The sequence below is a fragment of the Melanerpes formicivorus genome, unplaced genomic scaffold (genome assembly GCF_026170545.1).
Source record: "Melanerpes formicivorus ecotype bairdi unplaced genomic scaffold, bMelFor1.0.p_v2 SCAF_38, whole genome shotgun sequence".
Lineage (NCBI taxonomy): Eukaryota > Metazoa > Chordata > Aves > Piciformes > Picidae > Melanerpes > Melanerpes formicivorus.
Window position 1 is genome coordinate 1,498,769 of NW_027142390.1, and position 26,824 is coordinate 1,525,592.

A 26,824-nucleotide genomic window follows, 5' to 3' on the forward strand; every position below is an offset into this window, starting at 1 on the left:
TTCCTTTATGAGCTGCACCCACTACAGGTCCAGAGCTTTAAATGCAAACCCAAACAAATCTGTGGTAGTGCTTCCCATTCCCACCGGGCTGGCCTGGAGTGGGAGTGGAGTGAGTCAGGAGTACCCATAAAGGAAAGTGAAATAGATCCACCCTGAGCAGATGATAGGATCAGGGCAGATTAGTAGCCTTGGATCAGATTCAAGGGTCAGCATAAATCTTTAATCTTTGCAAAGTCCTAGAGACTCCCTGCCCGCCGCCCGGGCTCACATGCACACACACCAGGCATGACTAAACAGCTCTCTGCGGGGATGGCAGACGCTTCAGAAACTCCCGGCTGGTTTTGGTTTGCAAAATAAAACAATCAAGCTTGCTCTCTGAACGTGAGAACTTCCCTCGCTCAGGCACGACAGCACCACCGACGCAAGCCCCGCGCCGGAGATGCTGCACCGGGCACCGGGGGCAGGGCGCTGCAGCCACCGCTCCCTGCCAGCAGCTGGCAGCTCTTCGCCGCTGGGTCCCCCTCGCTTTCCTCTGATCCCTCCAGTTTGCGCCGATCCTTCCAGTCGGCTCTGCTCTCGGGCTGTAAGACGCTGGGCTGCAGTTGGGTAAGAGCTAAGTACAGCCCCCAGCACGGCTAGGTCCTGGCAAGGCAAAGAGCCAGGACACCATCGCTCGTTATGTGAGACAGGGATCGGCTGGAGAGAGCCCCACGGAGAGCTGTGAGGGTGACAGAGGCACTGGAACAGCTCTCCTGCGGAGACAGGCTGAGAGCAACGAGGCTGTTCAGGCTGGAGAAGGCTGAGAGGGGACCTTATTAGTAAATTAATAGACAGCTGAGGGGTGGGTGTCAGGATGTGGGTGTCAGGATGAAGGTGTCAGGATGAAGGTGCCAGGGTGAAGGTGCCAGTCTCTTTTTGGTGGTGTCCAGTGAGAGGACAAGAAACAGCAGGTACAAGCTGGAACCCAGGGAGTTCCACCTCGAGGTGAAGAGACACTTCTTCACTGTGAGGCTGCTGGAGGCTGCCCAGAGAGGTTGTGGAAATCTTCTCTGTAGACTTTCAACACCTGCCTGGATGTGTTCCTGTGGGACCTGCCCCAGGTGACCCTGCTTTGGCAGGGGGGTTGGACTCCATCTTCAGAGGTCCCTTCCACCCCCTGCCATTCTATGACTCTGTGACTGTTCCTCCTTTCTATTTACTCCCCACTGATGCTGTGCTGTGCTCCCAGAGTCCATGAGGTGCTTGCAAGTGGTTTGCTTGGAGTCATCAAGGTGGGGGAAGCATCCAGCTGCCCTTGGAGGGGTCTACCCCACGGAGATGCACTGGGGCTGCATGCTGGACGGGAGGCTTGTGCCAGCTTTGCACCCAGCTGATGCACCAAGGGAAAAGACAGAGGGGAAAAAAAAAAGAGTAAGACATAGAAAGAGCAAAAAAAAAAAGCAAAGGCCTGGCCTAGTTTTTGTTCCACTGTGCTGGGCTCAGGCTCGAAGGATGTGGTTTGGTGGTCAGCACGTAAGCAAACGAAAGAGAAGAAAAAAAATTCCTTTGGTTGAATCCAGCTGGGGGCTGTGCTGCTCCTCCTGCGGCCAGCAGGAAATCACACCAGGGAAAACCCTGCCCACACTGCCTGCAGCCGGCGGCTCGGCTCCTGGGCCGGCCCCCTCCCGCTAGGTGGGACGAGGCAGCCCACTGAGAGAGGTGTCCCATCCTGCAGGACCTCACCAGAGCTTGCTGATGAGGAGCTCAGTCAGCCAGCACGGAGCGCTGCCAGCACAGCCCCGGGCCTGTCCTGGGCTGATCCCCAGCAGCGTGGGCAGCAGGGGCAGGGAGGGGATTCTGCCCCTCTGCTGAGACACTCCCCGCACTGCTGGGGCCAGCTCTGCAGTCCTCAGCGCAAGAAGGACCTGGAACTGTCAGAACATGTCCAGAAGAGCCCCCAGAGATGATCAGAGGGCTGGAGCACCTCTGCTGTGAGGCCAGGTTGAAAGAGTTGGGGCTGCTCAGCCTGGAGAAGAGAAGGCTCTGGGGAGACCTTAGAGCAGCCTGAAGGGAGCTACAAGAGAGCTGGAGAGGTACTTTTAACAGCAGGATGGAGTGACAGGAGGAGGGGTGATGGCTTCAGCCTGGAAGAAGCCAGATTTAGATCAGACATTGGGAAGAAATTCTCCCCCATGAGGGTGCTGAGGCACTGGAACAGGTTGCTCAGAGAAGCTGTGGAGGCTCCAAGCCTGGCAGCATTCAAATCCAGGTTGGATGAGGCCTTGAGCAAGCTGCTCTGGTAGGAGGTGTCCCTGCCCATGGCAGGGAGGTTGGAAGTGAATTATCTTTAAGGTCTCTTCCAACCCAACCCATTCTATGGCCTCCCTCTCCTCACCAGGCAGCAAGCTGCCTCCCAGGCTCTCCTGATGGGTGTATAACAATTCAAGTCACTCCCAGCAGCACTCTGCACACCGAGGGCCAGGCAGGGGCTGCAGCAGTGAATGTTTATTTCTCCCCCATCGTCAGTTTTAATGGGAAGTTGCCTAATCTGCCTCATTAACCAGCAAGCACGAGCAGCTGGGCAGGGGAGCCTGGCAGTGCTGCCGAGGGTGGATGCAGCACCTTGCAGCTGTCATGGGATCAGGAATCCTTTGACTCATCCCTGAGTGGCTCCAGGATCTGCACAGAGATCTTGGTCTCACCAGCACAGGAGGTTCCACCTCACCATGAGGAACTCCTTCACTGTGAGGGTCACAGAGCCCTGGAACAGGCTGCCCAGAGGGGCTGTGGAGTCTCCTTCTCTGGAGACTTTTGAGACCCACCTGGATGTGTTCCTGTGTGAGCTGTGCTGGATTCTGTGGTCCTGCTCTGGCAGGGGGTTGGACTCGATGATCTCTTTGGGTCCCTTCCAACCCCTAACATCCTGTGAGCCTGTGTGCACCTCCTGACAAACCACCCTTGCCTCGCTCCTGGGCTCCAGCAGAGCTCTCACTGCAAATGCCTCCTGACCCCAGGTGCCCAGCTGCTCACCAGCGCTCAGCCGCAGCTGGAAACCCCCTCCGTGGTCACTGCCTCCCCGGCAGCCAGGGCTCATGCTTGTCACGCACCTGGCACTGCCTGGCTTTGCCCGGCTGGCTGTTGGCACGGTCTTCACACCAGCACACCCCACGAGCCGCTGCGTGCTGCGGGCACCAGGGCCAAGCCCCTGCCACCAGCCCTCTTCCTCGCCCTGGTGGCGCTCCTCCCAGCTCCTGCCTGGCCGTGCCACCCCTCGGCTGGCAGCTCTTGTTTGCTTTCCCAGGGCTTGCAGAGACACAGCAAAGGCTTGAGAAAAGCTGCCCTCAGGCTTGTGTGCCCCACCAAGGAGCTGAGGTCCAGCATGAGCCTCACATGTCCTCAGCTGCCTCCTGGGGCCCGGAGAAGTCACAGAGCGCTGCAGCGCCGGGCTGCTCCGTTACTATGGGGACAAACACCACAGGCACCAGCGCAGAGCACTCCCTGCAGCTCTGCTCTGAGGGCAGCGGCAGGCATCCATCGCTGGGGTGCCAGAACCTGCCCTCCTTCCCTCCCCACCCTCTGCCTGGCTCCACGGCCACCCACCCCTTGCAACACCCAGTCCCTTCCTATCTTTTTCCCAATCTCTGAGGCTGACTACTCAGAGCTTTACAGGCAGCTGTGGTTACGCTGGCCCGGAAACGCCTCGCAGCGCAGGCGGTGCCCGCTGCCCTGCCCGCTGCTGGGGACGGGCCGCAGCACCCCTCAGGCACCCTGTGCCAGCAAAGAGGCCTCACACAAGCTGTGTGGACCATGGGCACAGCATGGCAGCTGGCACACAGCGCTCCACGCTCTCTGCCAGCACAGGTAGCCACCTTGGCACAGGATGCGGAGCAGCCGCTGGGTCTGCGCTGCAGGCACGGAGGGAGGCACACTCACCCCTTACTCACTCAGCTACATGAGCCACTGGGCAGAGCCTGAGCTCTCCCTGACCTTTGGACACTCAGCTAAGCCATGGAAAGCCTGACAGACAGGCAGCCAGCAGGCAGGGAAAACGGCCTCCAGGAGAGCCTCCCTGCTTGGGTGGTCCCCAGGGTGGGGCGAGAATGATGCCCATCAGCCACAGAGCTCTCCAGCACCCAGCGTGGGGTGGTGGTGGAGCTGACCAACGTCATCTAGTCTTTTATCCTCCAAAACTAAGCGCTGTGGCTCAACATCTTCTAGCCTTTCATCCTCTAAAGCTAAGGAATGAGGCTCATGGGACACCTCCAGGCTGGTGGTCACTCCACTGCCCCTCCCGAGATGAACCAAACCTGCAGACCAAAACCAGGCTCAGCCTCCTCCAGCCCCAGCTTGTGGTCTCGAGGAGCTCCTCCACTACAGGACCTGCTTTTGCTCAGCAGATGCTGCTGAACTGAGCGAGAGATGCCCTGGTTGGAAGGGGGATGTGGAGAGCCCGCGTCGGGCTGTGCTGCAGGGAGGGAGCAGCTCGGTGTGGCCCAGGCTGCTGACAGCTTTCCCGAGGGCATCATCTTCGACAGCGTCTCCTCTGCAGCAGGGTGATTCAAGGGGAAAGCTCTGCAACACTCATTCTGGGAAGTTTCCATTTGAATTGCTGCAAAGAGAACTTTTTCCATGATAAACAAATTGCTTCAGTTCCCCAGCAGCACTGGGGTGGGGGATAGAGGGGGAGGGGGGCGGGTGGTGGTGTCACTGTCACCCTCTCCCTCCACTGCCCTTCCTGCACGGGGCCCTGAGTCATCCTCCACCCAAAGGCTTGGCCCCAGAGGATGTGTGTGTGTGGTGGCATCTGGTGGGATCCAGGCTTGCAGCTGCCCGCGGTGCCCTGAGGAGCCCTCCCACACCAAAGGGGGAATTCAGCCCTAGAGCAGCCGGTACAGCTTTGAGGTCAAAGGCTTGTTTGAAACCAAGAAGCAGAGAAAACCCCTCCCCAGCCGACTCCTGACCAGCGTGCACAGAGCCAGGGCCTCCCCCCGAGGCTGCCCAGGCAGGCTCAGCCTTTTTTATCTGCAAACCGAGCAGAGTCGAACCCTTTGACTCTACAGACAGCGGAGTCCCTACCTCCCACCCCCCTTGTCCCCACCCACCCGGGCGGGATTGTCCGAGGAGGCTGCCCAGGGGCTGCCCAGCGCCTCCCATTCCCCCTGCACCTCCCATTCCCCCTGCACCCCGAGAGCAGCACCCTCGACCTCTCAGAACGTTGTGTTTGGGCACTGCTCCTGTGGCTGTCGCAGCCACCCCGGGGAGAGCATCCCTCAGCTCCTCCTGGGGCAGGCACTGAAAACAGGTCAGGTGCCTGCGTCCCAGCCAGCCCCAGGGCTCCTGTCTAAGCGGTGGAGCTCAGCCAGGAGAGGAATCCCACTCCCAGCGCTTCTTTAATCCTATGGGATAAGGCATGCAGGGAAGGGGGGATCTGGATCCCTTCCAGCACTCACTGACAGCCTCCCACTGACTGCAGCAGGAGCGAGCTGGGCTCTCTGCTCAGCCTGCCACCAGCCCCAGGAGCAGCTCAGCCAGCCCCAGTGCAGCCAGGAGACATCACAGGGTGGTTGCCTGTGCCCATAGGTCACACCTGGTGTCCAGCCACACTCATCTCATACAACCATAGGAGTGGTGAGGTTGGAAGAGACCTCTGGCATCACCCAGCCCAACCACTCACCCAGAGCTCACAATGCCACCCCTGCTGCTCAGCCCCTGCCGCTGAACCACGTCCCTCAGCACCACGTCCCTCAGCACCACACCATGTGTCTGTTAAATACCTCCAGGCATGCTGACTCCACCACCTCCCTGGGCAGGCTGGACCAGTGCCTGAGCAGCCTTTCTGGGAAGAAAGTGTTCCTAACATCCAACCTGAACCTGCCCTGGCACAACTTAAGGCTGTTTCTTTCTGTCCTGTCACTTGTTGCATGTGAGAACAGACCAACCACAACCCACCTCAAACCTCCTCTCAGGGAACTGTAGAGAGCAATGAGGTGACCCCCTCAGCCTCCTCTTCTCCAGCCTAAACACCCCCAGCTCCCTCAGCTGCTCCTTAAAAGGCCACCTGCTAACACCTCATGTAATCATCACTGACTGCTTCCATCTGGGCTGAAATATTCCCACCACCACCACACAGCAATCGATGGCCCGAGTGAAACTCCACCAGCAGGTCTCCAAACTCTGGCTGCAGCAGCAGGAGAGCTCTGGGAAAGGCCCTAAATGTGTTCAGGACCTTATTAATGGTTGGGCCTTCCAGAATAGAAATAAGAGTTAAAGCTTCTCTAAGCTGCTCAGCCCCACGGTGGTGCTGGACACAGCCTCAGGCACAAGTGCCAAAGCCAGCTCCCTGCACAGCCTGTGACGAGAAGGAATCTTCCAGAGGCTCTCTGTGTATCCATCAGCCCTCTCAAGGCACAATCTCTCCTTTGGCCTTTTTCCTTCCGAGCTGACACTGAGAGAAAATGCTCAGCAAGGCTGGCAGGAGAAGTGATCCAAGGGCTGGAGCACCTCTGCTGCGAGGACAGCAAAGGATAGGCAATGGAAGAAAGGACCACAAAGGACCACAGAGAAGGTGCACAAGCAGGCAGGGGTGAGGGTGGGAAAGCAAAAGCACAGAGGGAATTAAACATGGCCAGGGATTTACAGGGAAATAAGAAGAATTTCTTCAGGTACATCAGGGACAAAAAGGCAGCCAGGGAAGGTCAGGGGCCTCTCCTAGAGGGAAATGGGGACCTGGTCATGGTGACTGTGGAGAAGGCTGAGGTGCTCAGTGACTGCTTTGCCTCAGTGGTCACTGCAGGGGCTCTGCCTGAAGCACCCAAGCTCCAGAAAGCACAGGTGGGGAGTGGGAGAAGGAAGGTCTGGGCTCTGCAAGGGAAGAGCAGGTCTGAGACCATCTAAAGAACCTGAAGGTGCACAAGCCCATGGAGCCCGATGAGATCCATCCATGGTTCCCGAGGGAACTGGCAGGTGGAGCTGCCAAGCCACTGTCCATCATCTTCCCAAAGTCCTGGCAGTCTGGTGATGTCCCTGCTGAGTGGAGAAGGGGAAAGCATCGAGTCTGACCAACACACAGCCCAGAGACCAATTAGCAGTTGTCACCTGGCTGGCTGCCATCAGCAGCTATTTGGCTATTTCTCCATGAAGGGCCTGGAGAGGGGTGGGGGGAAAGGTGTGGAGCTGGGCTAGGGGGGTCAGAGCTGTGGAGCTGGGCTGGAGGAATCAGAGCTGTGGAGCTGGACTGGAGGGGTCAGAGCTGTGGAGCTGGGCTGGGGGGGTCAGAGCTGTGGAGCTGGGCTGGAGGAATCAGAGCTGTGGAGCTGGACTGGAGGGGTCAGAGCTGTGGAGCTGGGCTGGAGGAATCAGAGCTGTGCCTGCTGGCCCCGGGGTGTGGAGCTGGGCTGGAGGAGTGAGAGCTGTGCCTGCTGGCCCCGGGGTGTGGAGCTGGGGTGGAGGAGTGAGAGCTGTGCCTGCTGGCCCCGGGGTGTGGAGCTGGGCTGGAGGGGTCAGAGCTGTGCCTGCTCTGGCCTCGGGGTGTGGAGCTGGGCTGGAGGGGTCAGAGCCGTGCCTGCTGGCCCCAGGGTGTGGAGCTGGGCTGGAGGAGTGAAAGCTGTGCCTGCTGGCCCCGGCAGCGCCCCGGTCACCCAACACCAATATCCTGTGTCACATAGCCAGGGGTCAGCCCCACGGCTGCGCCGGCTTCAGTTACTCGACCTCTGCTCAGCAGAAGTCGTTTTGCCTCCAACTCTGCACCGCTCGGCTTCATCCTGCCTCCTCCCGGGCATTCCCAACCCTTTCCTTCCACCCCCAGCATCACACCAACTGTCTAAAAAGGCTAAAAAAGCCTTGCTCAAGACCTGCTGCTTTTTTTTTCTCCCCCCTGTCTTCTCCACGACGAAGCAGCTAAAGCAGAGAAACAGCAATTATCTGGTTCAGTCTGGTGCTGCTGGCCTGGAACATGCCATGACAACGTGTTTCTTGTTTCAAAGCCTCTTTTGTACTAGGACACAGTTCAAGGGATCTTGCAATGCCTGCATTGGTAAACAGGCAGCACTTGCAGCTACACGCTTTGCAGATGAAAGCCAGGGCAGAGCAGAGAGGGCACTGCTACCCCTGTGCCCTGCCAGTGTCACCACCTTGCAGGAGGCACAAATCTCCCCTCCTTTGGGTTATTTCTCTCTCTATATATATATTTATTTCTCCTCCCTGCCTGCAGGGATGGATGTGCTGATTCAGGGCCTCAGGGGAGGCCTCGGGGGGGGTGGGGTGACTGCTTAGCCGTGCGTGGTCTTCAAAAGTCAGGGCACATTCAGAAAGATGGAGGAGTCCTGGAGAAAAGACAAGGGGGAAAGGGGGAAAAAATAATAATAATAATAAGAGGAGGAAAAGGAAAGAAAAGGGAAAGAAAGTAAGAAGAAGAAGAAGGAGAAGAAAATCACAGCAAAAAAACACCCCATAAATGTGCGTCACTGCAGATTATTTTAGGCCCCGGTCCATGCATAATGCAAATAAGCAGCTCCCGGGGTACATGCCTGTGAAAACCATCCAGTCCCAGAGCGCTGGGTTCCAGGAGCTTTCCAAACAGGTGGTGAAAAGCTAAAATTATGCCCGGGTGTCCTCAGCGGGGTGAGGAAAGGCCCTGGCTTTCAGGAAGGCTCTCAGCCCTGCCTCCTCCAGCCTGCTCCGGAGCGGCACCGGGGCCGCGAAACACATTCGAGGGAGAGCTCGCTGCTTTCCTTTTGAGGCAATCTGCACCCCAACCACCCTCGGCATCTCCACAGGCTCTCCTTTCACCCCCGGGGCTGCCTCCTCGGACCTGCTTTTTCGCAGGCCAACTCGGCCTTTCGTTTTCCTTAATAAAATAAAAATACAAATAATAAGATAACACAAACGAATACACCTCCCCCTCCTCCCCCTCCTCCCCCATCATAATAGTAACAATAATTAATAATAATAATAATAAAGCCTTGTATCCTGCTTGCCTTCCTTCAAGGAGTCGCTCGGGAAGCCCTATTTATGGGTCGAAATGCTGCCGAAAGAGTTATTGCCATGTTATTCAGCTGTTGTGCCAAGCCTGCCTGGGGATCGGGTTTCTGCTGAAAGGGTGCCAGGCACGTCTTTTTCCAGGAACCAGCAGCCGTATTTAGCCTCCGGCTGCACATGAAAGACTGCAGTCGGAAACGTGACATTGTGTCAACATTTGAGGCAGGTCAGAGCTGGGTGAGACCATGAAAACAAGCCCAGGGAACTCAGCACCACCCCGCCGGCGCCGTGCGCCACGGGCTGCCACCACCTGGCACCGCGCCGGGATCAGCCCCCTCCAGCGCCTTCCTCCCTCGGGCCGCCCGCCTCGGTCCCCCCCTAACCCCCGCCTCCACTGGATGCGACGGGAGGGAGCTCACCAGCTCTGCTGTGCTGGTGGCGTCGTGGTGAGGCATCCCCTGCAGGGGGATGCTCAAGGTACGGGCAGCTCTGGGCTGGGGGTCTGCAGGCTGGGATTCCCCATGGCTGCAGCCTGGTGGGGGGGGGTCGAGGAGGGCATCCAGAGGTTGGGCATTTCTGCTGTGGGTGATAGACAGGGATGACCAAGGGCCACCAGGCCCTGCTCTGCCCAGAGAACTCACCTGTCCTGCTGGCACCGGGCCACGGCAGCAGAGAAAATCCCCAGCCCATAATCAGCTTTGCTTCCTCCATCAACCTTCTCTCTTCCACCTTTTCCTTTTGGTTTGTTTTTTTCACCATGCCTTTTCCCTCATTGACTGAAGATCTGGAGCTTCTCTGAGTCCTCCCACCAGATGACAAGGTGGGTCAGGAGGTGGACAAGGAAGAGGAGAGAGAGGCAGTGGAAAGCTGCCAGGAGCCCAGCCCTCAGCCAGGCTTTGACGGCTGCCGCGCCGAGCACCAAATGCTGTCCCCGCAGTGGGGTCACCTGGAGGCATCTTCAGCAAGATCAATATTGAGCCCTAATTAAAAGCAAACACAAGCTACACGTCAGGAGGACCTGATGATCTTAGAGGTCTCTTCCCAGCCTAATGATTTTGTCATGCCAGTGCTAGCAGCCCTGCAGGTTTTCTAGCCTTACATCTGAGATGACTTTAAGCCAACCGCAGTCCAACAGCAGCTCCTGGGCGCCTGCTTCTCCCCCAGCCAGCTGCCAGAGGTGCTGCAGCCCAGCCCCAGGCCTTTGTCACCAGGGTTTGTGATTCATCCACGTTGTGAAAGTCTGAAATACCCCCTGGAAGCACCTGGGCCCCCTCCACTGATGGGAAACTGAGTCCTCCCTCCCACCCACCCATCCACCCCTCACAGCTCACCTTTGGCTTTTGGGGAAGGCATTGGGGTCCTCTCTGCCTGCACAGAGGGTGAAACTCAGGTGGTGTTGCTGGAGGAGCAGGGAGAAGCCTGTGGTCAGATGTCTACAGTACTGCACTGGGCCCAAGCATGAGTGAAGAGGCACCAGGCTGCTCTCCACCACCTGCAGCACTGCTTTCCAAGTCCCAGACCAGCAGAACAGCCATGGCAGAGTGTGGGAGAAGCAGCACAGCAGCACACCAGAGCGTGCAAGGGGTGGCATGGGCTCATTCCTGGCAGAGTGGTGGCTGTCCCTCCCAGCCCAACATTCCCACCATGGAGGCAGCCAGGGGGTTCCCCAAGGGAGGATGGGAAAAGCCAATTCTGCCTGCAGGTGATGGTCAAAGCCTGCAGGGATGTGTCCTCCCTGGCAAGGGGCTGCCTCCTCCCCATCGAGCTTGGGAGGGAGGTGCCAAAAAGCCAGACCCAGGGGAGCACGAAATGAAATGAGAAGAGAGCAGAAGAGGCAGCCAGGCTCTGCTGGCACCACTCTTGGATCAGGAAGGGGAAAAATCCCTGAAGGTGGCCAAGGGAGCTCAAATAACTCTCCCTGGGGATAGGGGTAACAGGACCCTGAGGTGGCCTTGGGCAGGGAGGGCGCAGCCCTGCCGAGCAGCAGCCCAGACGAAGCAGCTCGAAGCACAGGAGGCAGACCCCTCGAACCTTCCACGGGAAAAGAATTGGTTTTATTAAGCCTTTTAAAACAACTACTTAACATTGACTCGAGATAAAAATATGTACAATCAGCTCCCACCTTGAAGAAGGCTCCAAAATAGAAACACTGTACCTCTCCCAAGAGAAAAAAAACAAAACCCCAACAGCAAAAGATTCTTCTCTTCCAAAGAAAAAAAAATCATTATTATTAATAATAATTAATAATAATAAAGACAACCCAGAAACAAGAATACATTCAGAGTTCTCACTTCTTTATGCTCAAGTAGTTATACAAATAATAGACATTTTTTAACCTTTGCTCTTTAATATATTTATATATAATATATATATATATATTTATAACAGGATTCTTTACAAATAAAGGCAACAACTGGAGACCAAAACAACAACAACCCCAAAATAAAAGGAAAAGAAAGGAAAAACAAACCCAAACCAAACAAAAATAAAACCCCAAACAAAACCCAACCCCCCCCTTCCCCCCCCAAATTCCAACCAACAGGGCAACAAAACAACAACAACAACAAAAAACAGCCCCACAAGAAACGTCCCCAAGGCGACCTGCAAGTCAAGCATAGTGCATCTCAAGAGCTGGTGCAATGGAACAGCCACACACAAGAGGCTTTCTGGCCACACGTTCTCCACGCCAGGAGGCAAAACCCAAACCCTGCGCTGCCCTCGTGGGGTTGTAGCTTTTATTCTCGCTGTCAGGTTGGGGGTTTTTAATGGATCGAAGCTCAGCCTGGCTCTGATGCTCCCCTGCGGCGAAGGCGAAGCCCCTGGCGCTTCAATGGGCCCAGCGTTGCCCCCCCCCCCCAGGCCTCCTCCTTCACTACAGCAGCATGGGCCAGGGTTTGAGGAAGGAATCGAAGCCACTCAAAGCCCGCTGGGAGCTGACTTGGCAAATCCCAGCCTTGTCACTTTCACAAAGGCACTGGCAAGGGGCATGGTGGGCTGGCATGGCGGCGGCCGAAGCGCTCCCCCTTGCATGGAGCTCTCCGTTCACCCCACCGCGGGCTGCTCGCCCAGCGAGGGCACCGGGGAAAACCATCCTGGATTTCCAGAAGGCTAGGCCTGGCAAAACTGTACAGCAGCAGCAGCAGAGAGGGAGGGAGAGAGGCCTGGAGTCAGGTGCAACAAGCAAAGTGATCCTCAGGAGCTTTTCTCCCCTTAACCCGGCCCAAAGCGGGGAGCAGCTCGAGTTACAGGAAGGGGCGTCGGTAATTTGGTGATCAGATGCAGGCCATCAGTAGCTTCCAAGCAGCACCTACGGTTCGTCTCTTACCAGAGAGAGAGATCTCTATCAGCAAAGGTGTGGAGAGAAACCCATCTCAGGTCTACCTGACTCTGCATGGCCAAGCAGTGACCGCTGGCGGCACGGCCACACCACCACCGCAGCAGGGCAGGGAATGGGTTCGGCCCGACCCATGCCGCCCGAGAAGCCTCTGGGAGAAGTACCTTGGTTTGGTTTTCCGCTCACAGACCCTAGAGCCAAGTCTGCCTCCTGGAATCTTTTTTTTTCACAGCTTTGCAATAGAAGTCACAGCTGAGGGAGTCAACTGTTGTGCTGTAGATGCAGGGAGGGAAGGAGGGGAAAGCACAAAACCCTTTCTTCTGTTGTTTCCCCCCTCCCCTCCCCCCACTTTTGGAATCAGTTCTGAACCGCTCAACCTGGGGGCAGCATCCTTCATCCTCCTCCAAGCTACCTGACAAGTCAGGGAGAAAAAAGGGGACTTAGCTCCCTGTGTGCAGTGAACCTCATCCCCACACCTCAGTCCAGCCAATAGAGGAAAGTGAAACGGTCTCAAACTTAAAAAACAAAACCAAAACCAACAAAACCCAAAAAAAAAGGGGGAAAAAAAAAGGTGTGTGGGGGGGAAAAACCCCAAACCCAAGGAAAAAAACCCAAACGAGAGTCACCACACTGAGCTCAGTCTTTGGTTTCCAAGTTCAAGGGAGGAATCTGCTTCAAAGCCTGCAGAAGAGCTGAGGAGTCGATGGGGGAATGGGCAGGGACAGGAGAAGGGAGTCTCTGGGGCATCAGCAGCGGGGGGGAGATCTTCTCGGGGCTCATGAACCCCGAGAGCGCCGCGGCGGAGGCCGGGAGGCTGGGGTACAGGACGGGCACGGAGGCCGGGTACCAGCACTTCTCCAGCATGGGCAGGTAGGCCGTGGCGGAGGGTGGGATCAAGTAGAAGGGCAGGCACAAGGGAGGCTGGTGAGCGTGGGGGCCCAGGAAGCCGCCGGGAGAAGCCATCACGTCGCTGCCGAAGGGGCCCTCGCCCTCCGGGGACTCCAGCCTGCTCCTTTTGGCCGGCGGGTCCTCAGTCTCCTGCTTTATGGAGCTTATCCTCTCCTGCACGGCGTACTTGAGCTCCGAGTCCTTTTTGAAGTAGGGCTGCTCGGCCTTGGAGTCGCCCTTCTCCAGCTCCCCGCCGTAGCCGCTGTCCGTGTCCGTGTCGCTGCCGCTCTGCTCCCCGCTGGAGTGGGCGAACGTCCGCTGGATCACGGGCACGCAGTTCTTCCCGTGGCCCTCCGCCGCCTTGCCCAGGGAGACGGCAGCCTTCTCCTTCAAGTCCACCATTTTGGGGGGCAGGTCCCCGGCCTTGCGGGCGGCTCCCCCCTGCAGCACCTCGGAGGCCATGCGGTGCAGGTGGCTGACCAGCTGGGAGGGCTTCAGGTCCTTGCCGTTCTCGTGCTTTGCCAGGTATTGCAGCATCTCCTTGGCGCACATCTGGAAACCGGATCGAAACATTTCCTGGCTGGAATCGAGGTTTCTTGATGACAGGTCACCTGAGGAAACATTAACAGGCAGAAATTAAACATTAACGAGGTGCTAAACGGTTCCCTTACCCTCTCCTGGGTGGGCTGGAGGCGACGCCGAGCCTCGGGCACAGCGCACAGCCGCCGAGCCGGACTTGGTCGACCTGAACTTGGGCGGATCGCAGAACGCCAGGTTGGAAGGGACCCCAAGGGTCACCTGGTCCAACTTTTCTAGGTGATAGTGGAGTTGAAATGAGCTGGCCCAGCACCCTGGCAGGCTGAGTCCTCAAACCGACCAGTGTAGGGAATCCACCCCTTCCCTTAGGGGATGTTCCCCTGACGGCTGCCTGAGCCCATCCGGGCATCCTTCTGCCCACTTTACTAACTCTGCACTTCTATTTCAGTCCTGAGTTTGCTGTGTGACCTTCAACAGGTGCTGAAGTAGGCAGAGCAAAGGAGTGTGAGTCAAGCTGGTGCCTTCTCTGGGAAGCACCCCAGGGAAGGCTGGGCGCACCTCGCCCTTCACCTCCAGGCAGAGCTCCTGGAGCACGTCTGCCCGCCAGCGGCTCTGCCAGCCTTGGCTGGCTTTTTGCTTTAGCTTCCAGCTCTCTTGCACTCCCTGTGGCTGTCAGAGCAGTGGAAGCCTCCTCAGAAGAAGGGAAAAAAAAAGCAAAAGAACAACAAACAAAAAACAAACCCACAACTAAATTTTACTTTATCAGTTTCACGTGAGTGCCACATGTGAAAGGAGAAGGAGGAAGTGCATCTGAAGCATGAGCAGCTGCCACACCGGCTCCCCTCTCTGCCTTGCAGAACACAGACTGCCTGCTTTATAAAGAGACCTACCCAAGGTGTGCAGCACAAGCAGATCTGGAGCTCTTCAGCTCTTTCCAGACCAAAAAACCAACCCCAACACAACAAAACAAAGGGGGGCTCCAAGAAGGCTGGTGAGGGACTTTTACAGGTGTCAAGTAATGATAGGACTAGGGGGAATGGAACAAAAATAGAAATGGACAGATTCAGATTGGATGTTAGAAAGAAGTTCTTCCCCATGAGGGTGGTGAGAGCCTGGCACAGGCTGCCCAGGGAGGTGGTGGAAGCCTCATCCCTGGAGGGTTTTGCAGCCAGGCTGGAGGTGGCTGTGAGCAACCTGCTCTAGTGTGAGGTGTCCCTGCCCACGGCAGGGGGATTGAAACTGGATGATCTTTGTGGTCCCTTCCAACCCTGACAATTCTACAACAAAACAAAAAGCCCCAAACCAACCAACCCCAAAGCCGGTGAAAGGTTTGAATGGCTTTGGACAGCACCTCAAGAGCAAACTGGGGCTTGGAATGAAACCACTTAAAATCCAACTTGGACTTCGAGACAAGTCCACAAGGTCCCTCCACGCTGAGACATGCACCCAAGCTCCTACGCCAAGAAAGAGAAACTGGTGGTGGCTGCAGGCAGGCAGCGCTGCCTCCTCCCCGCTGAGGTGTCCCAGCCGCGCCTGCCAGGCTCCCGGAGGACGTCCCCGGGGCTCACGCGGGTCCCCACGCGCCGCCCGCTGGCACTCACCCGCCTGGAACCCGCTCTGCAGAGCCAGGATCTTCTGCTGCTGCTGCTCGATCAGGTTGGTCAGGGCCTTCACGTGCTTCAAGGTGAGCTCCAGGACCACTGCTTTCTCCAAGTGACCTAAAGTCTGAAAGCCGAAGGGACAGGTTGGCCTCTGCTGCCAGCCTGGTGGGGCTGCCAGCGTTTTCTGGGTGACAGCAGAAGGAGTGACGTGGTTTGCAGAGGGAGGCTGAAAGGCAGAGCCTTGATCCTGACCAGCACCAGACCATAAATGTCAATATTCCATAAAACTCAGTTAAAAAGCAGGTTCTGCCAGGGGGTCCCCTGGGCATTGCCAGAGCAGCCGCACGGCGCACACAGAAGTGTTTTATTTATCTCTGCTGCTGCCATCGTGACCTTAGCCCGGGGGAATCCAGCTGGGGGGGGTCCCCTCAGCTGGTGATGGGCAGGGGGAGAGCAAGGAGGAACCCAGCAGCTCAGGAAGCCACGGGAGGATTCCCACTCCCGGGAAAGTTTAGGGTGCCCTTACAGCAGATGCAGCCACCACGGAGCGTGGGACATAAGGGTGAGGGGAAATGAAAAGGCAAAAAACACCACGCGCCCCCCCAGCGCCCCCAAAATAATCACAGACCCAAATTCCTGCTGAACTGGCAGGGACAGAGTCCTGTGACGCTGCAAAGCCCCAGCCACGGAGGCACCATGGCTGCTTGTGCCCGACGGTGCCAGCTCCATCCCCACCGGGATCCCCGGTGCTGCACGACCCACCCCCGCCAAGAAAAAAAAGCCCCTACCGTCAGCTTGAGGTGCTCGGGCAGCAGGTCCTTCAGCTGGGCGATGCACTCGTTGATCCGGTCTCGCCTCTTCTTCTCTATCAGCCTGTGGGGCAACTTGTAGGTCTCCTGCAAAGCCAGCGGCAGCAGTCAGCGCTCCGCGGCCGGCGCTCTCCCCGCGTCCCCCTCCCCGTTTCCAGGTGTCCCCAATCTCCGTGCGTCCCAGTCTCTTATGTGTCCACACTCACAGTCTCCCAGTCCCCCTCCCCGTCCCCATGTCCCACTCTCAGTCTCCGTGTCCCTCGCTGTCCGTCTCCGTGTCCTCCCTATCTCCGCGTCCCCCTCCCCAGCCCCGGGGACCCGCTCCCCCCATTCCCAGCATCTCCACCGCGGACCTGCTCCCCCAGCCCCACACACTTGGAAGCATCTCCACCGGGAAAACTTTTCATCCCCAGAGCGGGCAGCCTCGCACAACGGTCCCCACTTCTCTCTATCCCCCACCGCCGCCGCCCCATCAATTTACCTTATTATCCTCGCTCCTCTTCAAGCCCCTCCTGGGCTTGTACACTTGGTACATGTGCGCGAAGTCCAGCCTGCACGGGCGACACCAAAGCATCCCAATTACTCCTTGTCCCCCGGGGGTCGCAGAGGGAGGACACTCCTCCTTTCCCTCTCCAAACCCCCCACACCCCGATCCCCCTTCCGCGGTCTCTCCCCGCCGCTTACCCGGGCACATCGCCGCTCTCCAGGGCCGGCAGCTTGCCCAGGCAGCCGGGCGGGGGCTGCGCGCTGGGGATCCGCTCCATGGCGGTGGGGCTGAAGGGGGGCGGGGGTAGGGGGGAGGGGGCTGCAGAACGCTGGAAGAAGCCGAAACGGGGAGCCCGGTGCCGGTTATGTGTTTTTTGGTGGCCGGTCGGTCTGGTCGGGGTTGTGCCTTTTTTCCCGGCTCGGCTGGCTCAAGGTGGGTTGCTCATTCCGCGTCCGCGCCGGGCGGGCTGAGGAGCGGCGGGCGGCGGCGGGCCGGGTTAAATGCGGGCGAGTGGGTGGACGGGAGCGACGTGCGCTACCCTGTGACTGCCGGCACGTCTGGCGGCCGCCGGGGCGGGACGGGACGGGCCCCCCCTTCCCCTTCTTCTCCTCCTCCTCCTCCTCCTCCTCCTCCTGCCCGCCCTCCCGGCCCCGCCATCACATGAGCCTCACGTGTCGCCAGCGCCGCCGCCGCCGCGCAACGTGCCCGGGGAGGCAGAGGCGGGGCCGGCCCCGGGCGCCCCGGCAGGGGCTGGGCTCGGCGGGGCTGTCCCCGCTACGGCGTGGCCGGGAGGGGGAGGTGGGGGGTGACTGCATGGCTGGCCCGGGAGGGGCTGGGCTCGGCGGGGATCACCCGGTAGTGTAGGGAATGGGAGGGGGATGTCTTCTATACGCGTGTCCCGGTGGGATACCGGGCGGCGCTGGGCTCCCCCGGTAGCGTAGGGCACGGGAGGGGCATTGCTGTGGCCTGTGTCCCGGTGGGATACCGGCTGGCACTGGGCTGCCTGGGGCTCCCGCAATGCCCTTGGGAATGGGAGGGGATGTCCTCCTGTACGTGTGTCCCAGTGGGACACTGGACAGCACCGGGCTCTCCCGGTAACGTAGGTAGTTGGGGGTGGGGGGTGGGTGGCTGTCATCCTGCGTGTGTGCGCCCCAGGGGCACACAGGGCAGAACTGGGATCGGTGGGGCAGCCCCGGTAGCAGGGATGGGGTGGGGGGTGTCCACCTGCATGGCCACCCCGGGCTGCTCTGGGCTCATGGAGCTGCCCCCTGCCTGTGTGTCCCAGCAGGAGCCTCTTCCCCCGCCTTGTCCCTCCCCGTGCCGTGTCGCATGGGCCCCGTGTCCCCAGGGAAGGGGACACAGCATTATGCACATTCTCCAGGAGGGGAATCATGGAGTATCTCCAGCTGGAAGGATCCATAAGGCTGATGGGAGTCCAACGCCCTGCTCCTGGCAGGACTGTCTAACACTAACCCATATGGCTAAGAGCATCCTCCAGACGCTCCTTGAGCTGTGCCAGGCTTGGTGCCACAGCCACTGCCATGGGGAGCTTGTGCCAGGGACCTTCTCAGTGAAGAAGTGGTGCAAGCTCCAGCCTTGAAATGGTGCCCTGGGTGCCAAAAGGCTTTTACTGGCACAGCTGAGGTGCTGGAGGCTGCTGCGTGCTACCACTCTCCCTACACAGCCCCCCTGCCCTGGGCACTGGTGAGGCCACACATGGAGTACTGGGATCAGTTTCGGGGTCCTCACTCCAAGAAGGACATTGAGGAGCTGGAGCAGGTCCAGAGAAAGGCACAAAGCTGAGGAAGGCTCTGGAGAACAGGGCTGGGGAGGAGCAGCAGCTGAGGGAGCTGGGGATGTTCAGCCTGGAGGAGGCTGAGGGGAGACCTCATTGCTCTCTACAGCAACCTGAGGGGGGTGGGGTGGTTGGTCTCCCTGGTGTCAGGTGGTAGGACGAGAGGAAATGGCCTCAAGTTGTGCCAGGGGAAGGTTAGGTTGGAGATCAGGAAAAAATGCTGCAAGAGTGGTCAGGGATAGGCACAGGCTACCCAGGGAGGTGGTGGAGTCCCCATCCCTGGAGGTGTGCAAGAGCCTTGGGGCCATGGTTTGATGGCCACGGTAGGGTTGGACTGACAGTTGGACTTTCACACTCTCTGAACTAAAAAACCCAACCCACCCCCAAACCAAGGGAGGCATAAACTAGAGCCCAGTTCCATCTGCAGTCCCAGAACTTTGGAAAGGGGGCAGAAAAAGCAAGGGAGCAAAGTCACCAAAACCTGGCTGTAGGAGGCTGCTGAGGAGGCTTCATGCACTGCAGAGCATCTGCAGCTCCTGGGTGCCAGCTGTTGCCCAACGCTGAGCATGCTCAGAGCAGTGTGTACCTGCCAAAGCAAACCTCCTCTGCTGCAGGAAGGGCTCTGGTCATTCTCCCTGCTGAATGCTCAACAAGTGGAGGCAAGCTCATCAGATAAAGGGCAGGGCTGAGATAAGGGAACAGCAGAGCTGCAGCACGGAGCCTCTGCTACCACCCCTCCAGAGTCCTGGGCTGCTCCACCTCGGGAGGAATCCGAGGGCAGGAGGGGAGAACACAAAGAGGTTCTCCACGGGTGGGGGAGAAGGGCTTTTTAAGGCTCACCACTGGCTGAAGGTGCCTGAAGTTATCAGGAGGAGTCCTCCAGCAAGCCAGAGATCCATAGATTCACAGAATCCCAGGTTGGAAGGGACCTCAAGGATCATCTAGTCCCACCTTTCAGGCTAAGAATATAGTTTAAATGAGATGGCCCAGCACCCTGCCAAGCTGGGCCTTAGAACTCTCTAATGAGCTCCACAGACTTCTGCTAGATGTAGATGGAAGGTCTATAGCCCCCTCCCAAAAACCTCTTCATGAGGTGCCAGCTGCACCAGCAACAGCTCTGTTGGTGTTGCTCTGACATGGAGCTCCCCAAAAGCAGATGTGCCACTGTTACCCCACTGGCCTCCATGGCCTGCTCACCCAGCCTGAAGGACTCCTGTCAAGGGATCATAGAAAGTTCTGGGTTGGAAGGGACCTTTAAAGATCACTTAGTCCAGCTGTGGTGTTGAAGACCCAGCCCACCAGCAAGGGGAGGACTGACAGTGGGGAGTGAGCATGGGGCAGGGTCACAGCTGTGGGCCATGGAGTTAGAATCAGACTGGGAGAGGCTGAAAGGGGCTTCTCAGAGCTGAGCCTTTTGTTCTTCAGCCACTGAGCAAATCCTAGCAACAAAAAAAGAGCTGTGGCTTGTTTGTCCCTTCCTGCAGGTCAGGAGACAGCAGCCAGCACAAGTGACAGGCTGTGGATGAGGTGGTTCATCCTCTCTCCACCCAGGAGACCCAAAGCTGTTCCCTTCCAAACAAAGGCTGAAAACCAAACCCTGTACAACTCAATGTCCCATCACTGCCTCTGTGTCCAAGGCACCAGAAACAATTGGTGCTTGCTGTGGCTGGTGACTAATGAAAAATGAGATTTGGGGGCAACCTGCTGTGTGCTTGAAGCTGTGGGGTGTACGTGGCCAGCCCCATGCCCAGGAGCTGCCTGCCTCCTGCGTGCTCCGCTGGAGCTTGGGTACATTCCTGCAGAGGGTGGTGAGCTCCGCGGCAGGGGCAGAGGTAATCCCCAATCATTTAGCCCTTTTGCTCTTCTCCTGCCTGCCAAACAATTCCCCATATCAGGATGTACTCATGACCTTAAGAGAGGTTGCCAAGGGTTTAGGAGTCCCCCCTAAAAAGAGGATCCCAGTGAAGTTCTGGCATTCCTGGGCACGGGGAGAGACTGCCGGGGAGTTGAGTTACATTCTCCCGCGGATCGGCTGTCGTGAGCCGGGGCTGACGCAATCAGCCATTTGCCTTCCCCAGGTTGTTTGCTGAATTATTTCTGCATGGAGGGCTCCTTCAGGACCTTGGGGCAGGAGCCAAAAGTGCTCCAAAAGGCTTCATTTCGTTGGGCAGCAGCAGACCTCCTGCTCTGGAAGGGCTGAGAGTCACAGGGCGGCAGCAGCTCCTCTCCAAGGGACGCTGCAGTTGTTCACAGGCACGCTCCGAGCTGTGGGGGTCGGTTAGAAGATGTGCTGAAGGTGGGATGAGCTCCAGGATTTGCCCCTTCCCCAGGACTGTCTCAACCACAAGGATTTGGGAGGGAACCATCCCAAAAATCCCCGGCCCCGAGGTCTGCCAGGAGCCTCTGTGGGCAGCGCTGGGAGTTAACAGCTGGGCCGCGGACTTGGAGCTCACGATAAGGTTACTGAGGGTGGTTTTGGTTTAAAATGTCTCTTACTTAATATATCCATGAAGGCCAGGCATGTGCCTGTGGCCTGTCACCAACCCCCTGACTCTCCCTCTCGCTCATTTCCAGCAATCCCGGGTCAGGTTACTGGCACCGGAGGTGAAAGAACAGCCAGGGCTTGGCCCCGGCTGGACGCTGAGGCTGCACCGTGCTGGAGGTGCTGCACGGCCATGGTCAGCCCTCAGCATCTGATGGACAGCCTCGAGGCCTCCATGATTACATCTCTAGCCATAATTACTTAATAACCATGACTGCTGAGAAGGGAAAATGTCCATGGGAGCCTAACTGTCCCTAGGAGAGCAGGGTGCACTCATGTCCCTTCTTCCTAGGCAAGAGGTTGGGATGCTCCCTACCTTGAAGGCCAGGTTGGATGAAACCTTGAGCAAGCTGGGCTGCTGGGAGGTGTCCCTGCCCATGGCAGGGCCTTGGGATTGGGTGATCTTTAAGGTCCCTTCCAACCCTAAACCATTCTGTGATCTCCAGTGGTGGCACCAGTCCCCAGATGGACGTGACAGTGCTCAGAGGGCAGCAGGGTGCTGCTGTCAGCTTCCTGGGATGGTACCTCCAGCAAGCACCCACCACCTCGCCACAGCCTGAGCTCTGCAGCACCTTGGTCACTGCAGGATGTGTTGAGCCAGGAACACTCAGGCTGAGCAGCTCCCAGGAGATTTTGGACTCAGTGATCTTAAAAGTCTTTTCCAACTGGAATCCTTCTTTGATTCTATGCTGTTCAGCCAAGGAGACCTCCTGGTGGCCTTTCAGAACTTAAAGAGGAATATAAGAAAGCTGGGGACAGAGTTTTGAGCAGGACCTGTGGTGACAGGACAAGGGGGGATGGTCTGAACTCCAAGAGGCAAATTCAGACTGGAAAGAAGGAAATGTTTGACACTGAGGGTGGTGAGAGCCTGGCTCAGATTGCTCAGAGAGGTGGGAGCTGCCCCATCCCTGGGACCATTCCAGGCCTGGGGCTCTGAGCAAGCTGCTCTAGTTGGGGATGTCCCTGCTGACTGCAGGGGGGTTGGACTGGATGCCCTTTAAAGGCTCTCTCCAACCCAAACCATTCCACGAGTCCATGGTTTAACACTGCTGCTGGATGAGGTTGGCTCGGGCTGCTGGGGAGAACTTGCTTGGCTGAGGCCCTGGGAGGAGGCAGGCAGAGCTGTTTGTGATGCTGGGCTCTGCCCGGGGCGCTGCCCCGCACGGCTGCGGGCACGCGAGAGCTGCGGGGATGACGCTGGCACCGCTGGGCGAAACTCAGCCCCGGGACTCTACAGATGCAAGCTGTTCCCTGCTCTGAGCTGAGCTCTTTGCCAGCAGCCAGCAGTGGGAGGAAGTCTGGAGGTGGGAACTTATTTGGAAGTGGCAAAATTTGTGGACTTGGCCGTTGGTAATAAGAGACTTCAGGCCAGCTTTGATAGTGGGGTAATGAACCCCGGCGGCTGCCAGCCTGCCCAGCCGAGCCCCACGCAGCTCGCGCTGCTCAGCCAGTTCCCTGCTGGCTGCTTGCACCATCTCCTGAGAAAGGACTCGAGGCATGCCCAGCCCGTGGGGCTGCAGCCTCCCCTGGCTCACCCTGCAGAGCCTCGAACCTCTGCTCCTGGTGTAAGAGCTGTCTCCGAGGTTGTGTCCCTGCTGCCAAGCCCAGGCTCTGTGGCCTCTGCAGAGCTCAGGTGGGATTGGGGATGGCTGAGGGGTTGCCCACCTCGTTTTAGAGATTGACAGATGGCATCAGGTTGGAAGGAACCCTCATCTTGTCCAACCCCCCTGCACTCAGCAGGGACACCTCCAACTAGAGCAGGCTGCCCAGGGCCACATCGAGTCTGATCTTGAATGCCTCCCGGGATGGGGCCTCGACCACAGCCCTGTGCAGCCTGTTCCAGTCTCTCCCCACCCTCACTGTGCAGCACTTCCTCCTGATGCCCAACCTAAATCTGCCCTGCTCTAGTCTCAAGCCATCTCCCTTCATCCTATTGCTCCAAGCCCTTCTAAACAGTCATTTGGAGACTGTCTGCCAGCCCATCCTGCTGGGGAGCAGGAGCAGGAGTGACAGAGTAGTCTGGTGGATGCTTTGCACAATGGTATCTGATCACATTCCTCCTCCTGCCTCACATCAAACAGTGAGTCAGCGATGAAGCCTCATCAGATGTCTCTCTGCTTGGGCTCCCAGCTCTGCAAAGCAGGAGGGCTGGTGCTGTGTGAGTATGCAAAGCACAGCAAGTAGGTGCCTTCAGATCTACCACAGGCTGAGAAAACACCAGGGCTTTCCACAACAGCAGCAGTGATTTCTCACTGCCATCCTCACGGCCCAGCAGGAATCCAAACCGCTCACAGGGGCTCCTCATCCTGGGAGGTGTTTTCTGGGGGCTGCAGGCTACAGCTGCAGGGCCAAATGACATCAACAGAGCTACTAACATCCAAAAGCGTTCTGAGCTTGCTCACTGGCTTTAAAACCCATTGCACACCCCCTAAAACAGTGATGAAATAAAGGCAGGAGAGATCAGGAGTCCGCGTCAGGGCACGGATGAGTTGAGCCTTGACCTGTGAACCTTGAGCCTGCCGGACAAGGGCTGTGTGCTCTGCGTGCTCACGGCGTGGAAGGTGCCTGCTGATCAGCTCAGGAGGTTCAGCCTGCAAATGCCACTGGCAGCAGAGCAAAGGCTGCCTGTCAGGGCTGGTGGCAGAGGTGAGGAGCAGCGCAGCAGCTCGGCGTGGGAAGCTGGCTGGGGCAGAAGCAGGCTGGGGCAGAAGCAGGCTGGGGCAGAAGCTAGCTGGGGCAGAAGCTGGCTGGGGCAGAAGCTGGCTGGGGCAGAAGCAGGCTGGGGCAGAAGCTGGCTGGGGCAGAAGCTGGCTGGGGCAGAAGCTGGCATGTGGTTTCAGCTGTACTGAGGAGAAGCCAGCTGAACCCCTGCAGGGGCACTGCCAGCTCGGCTGGCTGCAGATAAGGCAGGACAAGGCTGCGTGCTGTGGGTGGGCTTGCTTAGCCCAGCCTGCTCTTTGGAGCTGGGGGTGAGCCTCTGGGATCCAGCTCTGCTTGTGAGGGAGCACGAGGTCCCCATGGCTGGCTGAGGGCTGCACTGCTTCTGATTAACTGAGGCTGCTTAAGGTCTACTAGCCATCCAGAGAAGGGCAGCAAGGCTGGTTGGAGGGTCTGGAGAACAGGGCTGGGGAGGAGCAGCTGAGGGAGCTGGGGGTGTGCAGCCTGGAGAAGAGGCTGAGGGAGACCTCATTGCTCTCTGCAGCCACCTGAAAAGAGGTGGGAGTCGGTCTCTCCTCCCATGTACCAAGCTATGGGACAAGAGGAAACAGCTTAAGTTCTGCCAGGGGAGGTTTAGGTTGGACATGAGGAACAATTTCTTCCCCAGAAGAGTTGTCAAGCCCTGGAACAGGCTGCCAGGGCAGTGCTGGAGTCCCCATCCCTGAAGGGGTTTCACAGCCATGGAGATGTGGTGCTGAGTGCCATGGTTTGGGGGTGACCTGGGGGTGCTGGGTTAAGGGTTGGACCTGACCTTGGGTGTCTTTTCCACTCTTAATAATTCTACTCTGTGATTCTATGAGGGTTCAGTATGCTGGGAGAGAAAGAGGGGTTCAGCTCTCTGGGGATTAAAGAACACTGGAGCCCTTTGAATAGATAGGACACACAGGAAAGGCAGGAGGCAGGGGAAATGCAGGTGCAGGGGCTCCCTCACAACAGGCCAGACAAACCAGGCACATGAGAGTGCTTCCCAGGCATGCAGACTCAGAAACCACTTGGACCTGAATCTCATTAAGCTCTGGGGCAGTCTGGAGCAGCCGTGGGAGAATGCAACCAGTCATTTTCTAAAGAAGAAGCCAAACCTCTGAATCCAGATCCACCTCCTCCCAAACTCCTGCTCTGATCCCATGTGCATCATGAGCCAGATGTGGCTGAGGCATTGCTGCTGCTGCTGCTGCTGCAAACTCAGCTGAAATGAGCACAAAGGGGAATTACATGGAACAGGAAATATTCATGGAGAGTTGGTGTCTAATCAAGATGACACATGGGGCTGCTGATTGGCTTCCTCAGTGTGAAACAGAACCAACCTGCACAATCCCAGCATGGTGGGGCTGGAAATGACCTCTGGAGCTCACCCAGTCCAGCCTCCCCTTGCTAAAGCAGGGCACCCACAGCAGCTTGCCCAGCAGCACAATGCCCAGGTAGGGTTGGAAGCTCTCCACACCAGGAGACTCCACAACCTCTCTGGGCAGCCTGCTCCAGGCCTCCAGCACCCTCACAGCAAACAACTTTCTCCTCCTGCTCAGGTGGAACCTCCTGGGTTCCAGTCTGTGCCCCTTGCCCCTTGTGCTGTCCCTGGGCACCACTGAGCAGAGCCTGGCCCCAGCCTCTTGCCCCCCACAGCTCCTTCAGCTCTTGCTGAGCATTGCTCAGCTGCCCTCTGGGGCTGCTCTGCTGCAGGCTCTCAGCCCCAGGGCTCTCAGCCTCTGCTGCTCCCAGAGCTGCTCCAGGCCCCTCAGCAGCTCTGTAGCCTCCCCTGGACTCTCTCCAGCAGTTCCCTGTTCCTTTTAAACTGAGGAGCCTGAACTGGACCCACTCCTCTAGATGTGGCCTCACTTGATCACAGCAGATCCCTGCTACCATGCTGCACTTAGATTCTCACTTCACCAGCAGCCTGGGGGAGAACATGCCCATGCTGACACAGCCAACACAGCCCACCAGGGCAGAGGAGGAGCGCACCCAAGGCATCCCTGCGAGTTGACAGGAATGTCTCTCACAGTGCCCTTCCCTCTGTATCAGAAGTGATCTGGCTGAGAAGTCCTGGAGCAAGCCACAGCCGAGGGTGTTGCTGTGCTCCCCACATACTTTCTCTAATGAGGTTTTTAAATAGCTGTGCCCCGCCTACACCGGCAGCCCCAGCACTTTCATCTCCAGGTGAATGGATCCGAGGTGGGACTCTGCTGTCTGCTGGGGAGGATCATTTCCATACTGCAGCCGTGGCAGGGAAGAGCTCCTGCTCCTCCTGGAGATGCCTGCTGAGCAAACCGTGGTGCAAACGGTAACCACGTGCAGAGGTGTTTGAAATGCAAAGAGCCTGCAGCAGCCTGGGCCTTGGCGGGAGGGGAGCGCTGCCTGGGGTCATGCTGATGAGAGCTGCACATCAGCCAGCAGGGACCAGCTGCAGACTTGAGCTTTACTGACAGGACTCCATTTACTGCCACCTGTGCCTCCACAGTAGCCACACACTTCTCATTCCTAGGTGGCAAAGCTCACCTCTGTCCCAGAGGGGTTTGGGTGGGTGTGGAAGAATCACAGAACGCTAGGGGTGACCATCCAGTCCACCCCCCTGCCAAAGCAGGGCCTTTCCACCTAAATGTACGTTATGGAAGCCTAGAATCTCTTTGGAGGTGTCCCTGCTGACTGCAGGGGCCTGGACAAGATGACCTTTGAGGGTCCCTTCCAACCTGATGCAATCTGTGAATGACAGAATCATCCAGCTTGGGAAAGCCCTCTAAGATCATCAAGTCCAACCTTCCACCCAGCACTTCCATGACCACTACACCACCTCCCAGAGAGCTACATCTACTTGCTTTTTGGAATCTTCCAGGGCTGGGGACTCCACCACCTCCCTGGGTAGCCTGTTCCAATGCCCCACTTCTCCTCCCCTGGCCTGGCTGCTGGTGGAGCAGCACTGATGTGCAGCCTCAGAGGAGAGCGCTACTCACCCTTGCAACCACTCCAGGGAAGTCCAAGACTTGCCTTGCACCTCCATGGGTTCATCTTGCATGGCTGAGGGTGGGATGTGAGAGGTCAGCTGGTGCTCTCAGCATTTTCATCTAAGGGAAAAGAAGAGGAGTTTCATCACAAAATATTCCCAGGGGGTTACCTCCCAAGAGCCTGGGCGAGCACAGAGGGCCACACAAGCTCCTCCCAGCTGCCCC

At 57.9% G+C, this 26,824-nt stretch overlaps 1 protein-coding gene and 1 long non-coding RNA gene across 4 annotated transcripts; both read right to left on the bottom strand.

Annotated features, from left to right (window-relative positions):
* Window positions 1-7,966: 7,966 nt before the first annotated feature.
* Window positions 7,967-10,098, bottom strand: LOC137450842 (uncharacterized). Of its 2 annotated transcripts, XR_010989660.1 has the most exons (4): window positions 10,055-10,098; window positions 9,597-9,935; window positions 8,505-8,824; window positions 7,967-8,300 (listed from the first exon to the last, which is right to left on the bottom strand). It is a non-coding gene; the product is annotated as an uncharacterized lncRNA (long non-coding RNA). The 2 variants fall into 2 exon arrangements; XR_010989661.1 differs by lacking the exons at window positions 9,597-9,935; window positions 10,055-10,098 and adding an exon at window positions 8,955-9,078.
* Window positions 10,099-10,987: 889 nt separating this feature from the next.
* On the bottom strand, window positions 10,988-26,690 carry BHLHE40 (basic helix-loop-helix family member e40). 2 transcript variants are annotated; one of them, XM_068157758.1, is made up of 5 exons: window positions 26,609-26,690; window positions 16,606-16,675; window positions 16,104-16,211; window positions 15,316-15,439; window positions 10,988-13,788 (listed from the first exon to the last, which is right to left on the bottom strand). In XM_068157758.1, exons 1-5 carry the CDS (start codon window positions 26,668-26,670, stop codon window positions 12,926-12,928), a joined length of 1,227 nt encoding a protein of 408 aa, XP_068013859.1. In that variant the 5' UTR covers window positions 26,671-26,690; the 3' UTR covers window positions 10,988-12,925. The 2 variants fall into 2 exon arrangements, with proteins under 2 accessions (XP_068013859.1, XP_068013858.1); XM_068157757.1 differs by lacking the exon at window positions 26,609-26,690 and adding an exon at window positions 16,809-17,168.
* Window positions 26,691-26,824: the final 134 nt, after the last annotated feature.

Excerpts from the sequence above, each read along its gene's own strand:
- BHLHE40 (XM_068157757.1), bottom strand. The coding sequence starts at position 16,888 with ATGGAGCGGATCCCCAGCGCGCAGCCCCCGCCCGGCTGCCTGGGCAAG. Across the intron at positions 16,676-16,808 it reads GAGAGCGGCGATGTGCCCGG|GCTGGACTTCGCGCACATGT; the intron begins GTAAGCGGCGGG and ends TCGCCCGTGCAG. Across the intron at positions 13,789-15,315 it reads GCAGAGCGGGTTCCAGGCGG|GTGACCTGTCATCAAGAAAC; the intron begins GTGAGTGCCAGC and ends ATGTTTCCTCAG.